Raw genomic sequence first — 2,226 nt, 5'->3', positions numbered from 1 at the left:
CTCCTCCTGGGAAGGGCGGGCTTGGAGTTGGAGTGTGTGAGTTTATTCTGATTTAGTTTCCTTTATTTCTTGCAAATATGCGTTGGAAAAAAATGTATTCCTCTCTTGCCAACAAATTTATTCTACACTTTCTTTCAGTGACATGAAAGACCATTTTAGTTTATGAGTCATTTGTTTCTTAGTAGAAATAGAAAGGAAGAGTAATTAGAAATGATTGGTGAATAGAGTTCGCCAATGTGCAAACATTTTGAAAGCAGAGATGGGAGGGAACTACTGGCCTGTTGTATCAGAAGGTCTGAGTCTCTTCCTGAGTCTCCACATGGCTGACTTCATCTCCTGATTCCTCAGGGTGTAGATCAAGGGGTTGAGCAGAGGGGAGATGACCGTGAAGGTGACATGGATGGGCTTATCTGCAGGGAGGGCAGTGAAGGGCCGGGCATAGACATAGATGCAGGGCACAAAGTGCAGGGTCACCACTGTGATGTGAGAGGAGCAAGTGGAGATGGCTTTCTTTTTGCCCTCTCCTGCCTGAGTTCTTATTAATAATAATATGACCAAATAGGATACCAGAAGCAAGAAAAACCACAGTGTGGTGAGCAATCCATTATTAGAAATCATCAGCATTTCAAGAACAAAAGTGTCTGTAGAGGCAAGCTGGAGGACCTGCTGGACATCACAATAGAAAGTGTCAAGAACATTGGGTCCACAAAAGGGAAGAGGAAGCAAGAGGGCAATCTGCACAATGGAGTGGACAAAACCACCCAGCCAGGAGGCCACTATGAGGGCTGTGCACCGTCCCCTGCTCATGATGGTCACATAGTGCAGAGGCCTGGAGATGGCCACATACCTATCCAAAGCCATCGCCGACAGTGAAAATACATCCACACCACCAATGAGGTGGAAGAAAAACATCTGTGCCAGGCAGCTACTGAAGGAAATGGTCTTGCTCTCAGAGAGAAGGTCCACCAGCACCTTGGGAGCGGTGATGGAGGAGAAGCAGATGTCGGCAATAGATAAATTGCGGAGCAAGAAGTACATGGGGGTGTGAAGGCGAGACTCCCAGGTCACTGTGACTGTGATGAAGAGGTTTCCCAGCAGAGTTGTCAAGTACACCAGAAGCAGCAGAACAAACAGGAGCCTGCTCACTTCCTGGTCTGTGGTTAGGCCAAGGAAAACAAATTCTCTTACCCTGGTGCAGTTCCCCATGTCTGTGGAAGCACTTGCACTTTCTGTTTGGTTTGAAGCTATGTGATGTGAAAGCTCTGCTTCAGGCCCCCTGTTTCTCCTCTCAGCCTATAGAATGCAGCTCTGGTTGTCCCACCAGTGTCTTCACTTTGGGATTCGTTGAATCATCCATATTTTTATTAGTACCATCCACATTTTTATGAATAGAATCAGTTTAGTGATTGAATGAAATTATTATATACAGCAACATTCAATGATCATTTTCTTATCTATGTTCCAATCTATGTTGGAAAAGAATGTATATTTTAAATGTTAACACAATTTAATTGTATAATTTACACATCTTTATATCTTATGAAATATTATCCCATGAATATTTCTGTTACATATTCTTAAGAGGCAGAGGTATTTGTTTCTTCTTACAGATGTAAGAAATGATGTCAAATAAGAGAATTGATTTCCCAAAACTCTCATAAGTAGGAAGTTGTGGATGTATAATCCAGATGTGATACTGTTTAGATGCCAACATTCAACCCACAAAGTCAACATCCAATCCACCACTATACATAATCATTAATTAATCTAGAGGTCGTTAAGTCATTCAGCACATTCTGTAATCCGCTCAGGGGGTTTTGCTGCCAGTGTATGTTCAAGCACAACAAATTCTTACTCTGTAGCAAATTTCAGCCTGATGGAAAACACAAATACTGAAGTGTATAAACATGCACGGGATACAGTACTGCTAGTGCTGTGGCAGCTCTATCCAAGGCTACTTAAGGATAGTATCTTACAGAAGTTTCATTCAGCACTGGCAAATTGCCAAGAAATAGAAGCAGAGCTCACTCATACAAAGAAAAACAACTGCTAAAAGTCAATCCTTGGAGAAACAGCAGACCTGTATGGAGGACACAGGAAATTGTGATAGGGTGGGCACAACACAAAGGACTGTGGGGTAGAAGGAGATTTTTCTTAGCAATAGGCAATTTCTTACCTTGTTAATAAACATTTTATTATTATATTCAGTGGTTCTTCTGAAGTGTT

At 42.0% G+C, this 2,226-nt stretch overlaps 1 protein-coding gene across 1 annotated transcript; it reads right to left on the bottom strand.

Annotated features, from left to right (window-relative positions):
• Nucleotides 1–270: 270 nt before the first annotated feature.
• Nucleotides 271–1,206, bottom strand: LOC100717166 (olfactory receptor 4D10-like). Its single transcript, XM_003464266.1, has one exon. It carries the CDS (start codon nucleotides 1,204–1,206, stop codon nucleotides 271–273), a length of 936 nt encoding a protein of 311 aa, XP_003464314.1.
• Nucleotides 1,207–2,226: the final 1,020 nt, after the last annotated feature.

The sequence above is a fragment of the Cavia porcellus genome, unplaced genomic scaffold, assembly GCF_034190915.1.
Source record: "Cavia porcellus strain 051 isolate PalLab524CR breed Dunkin Hartley unplaced genomic scaffold, mCavPor4.1 scaffold_17, whole genome shotgun sequence".
In the NCBI taxonomy this organism is placed as follows: Eukaryota; Metazoa; Chordata; class Mammalia; order Rodentia; family Caviidae; genus Cavia; species Cavia porcellus.
This window is presented reverse-complemented; position numbering and strand designations above follow the sequence as displayed.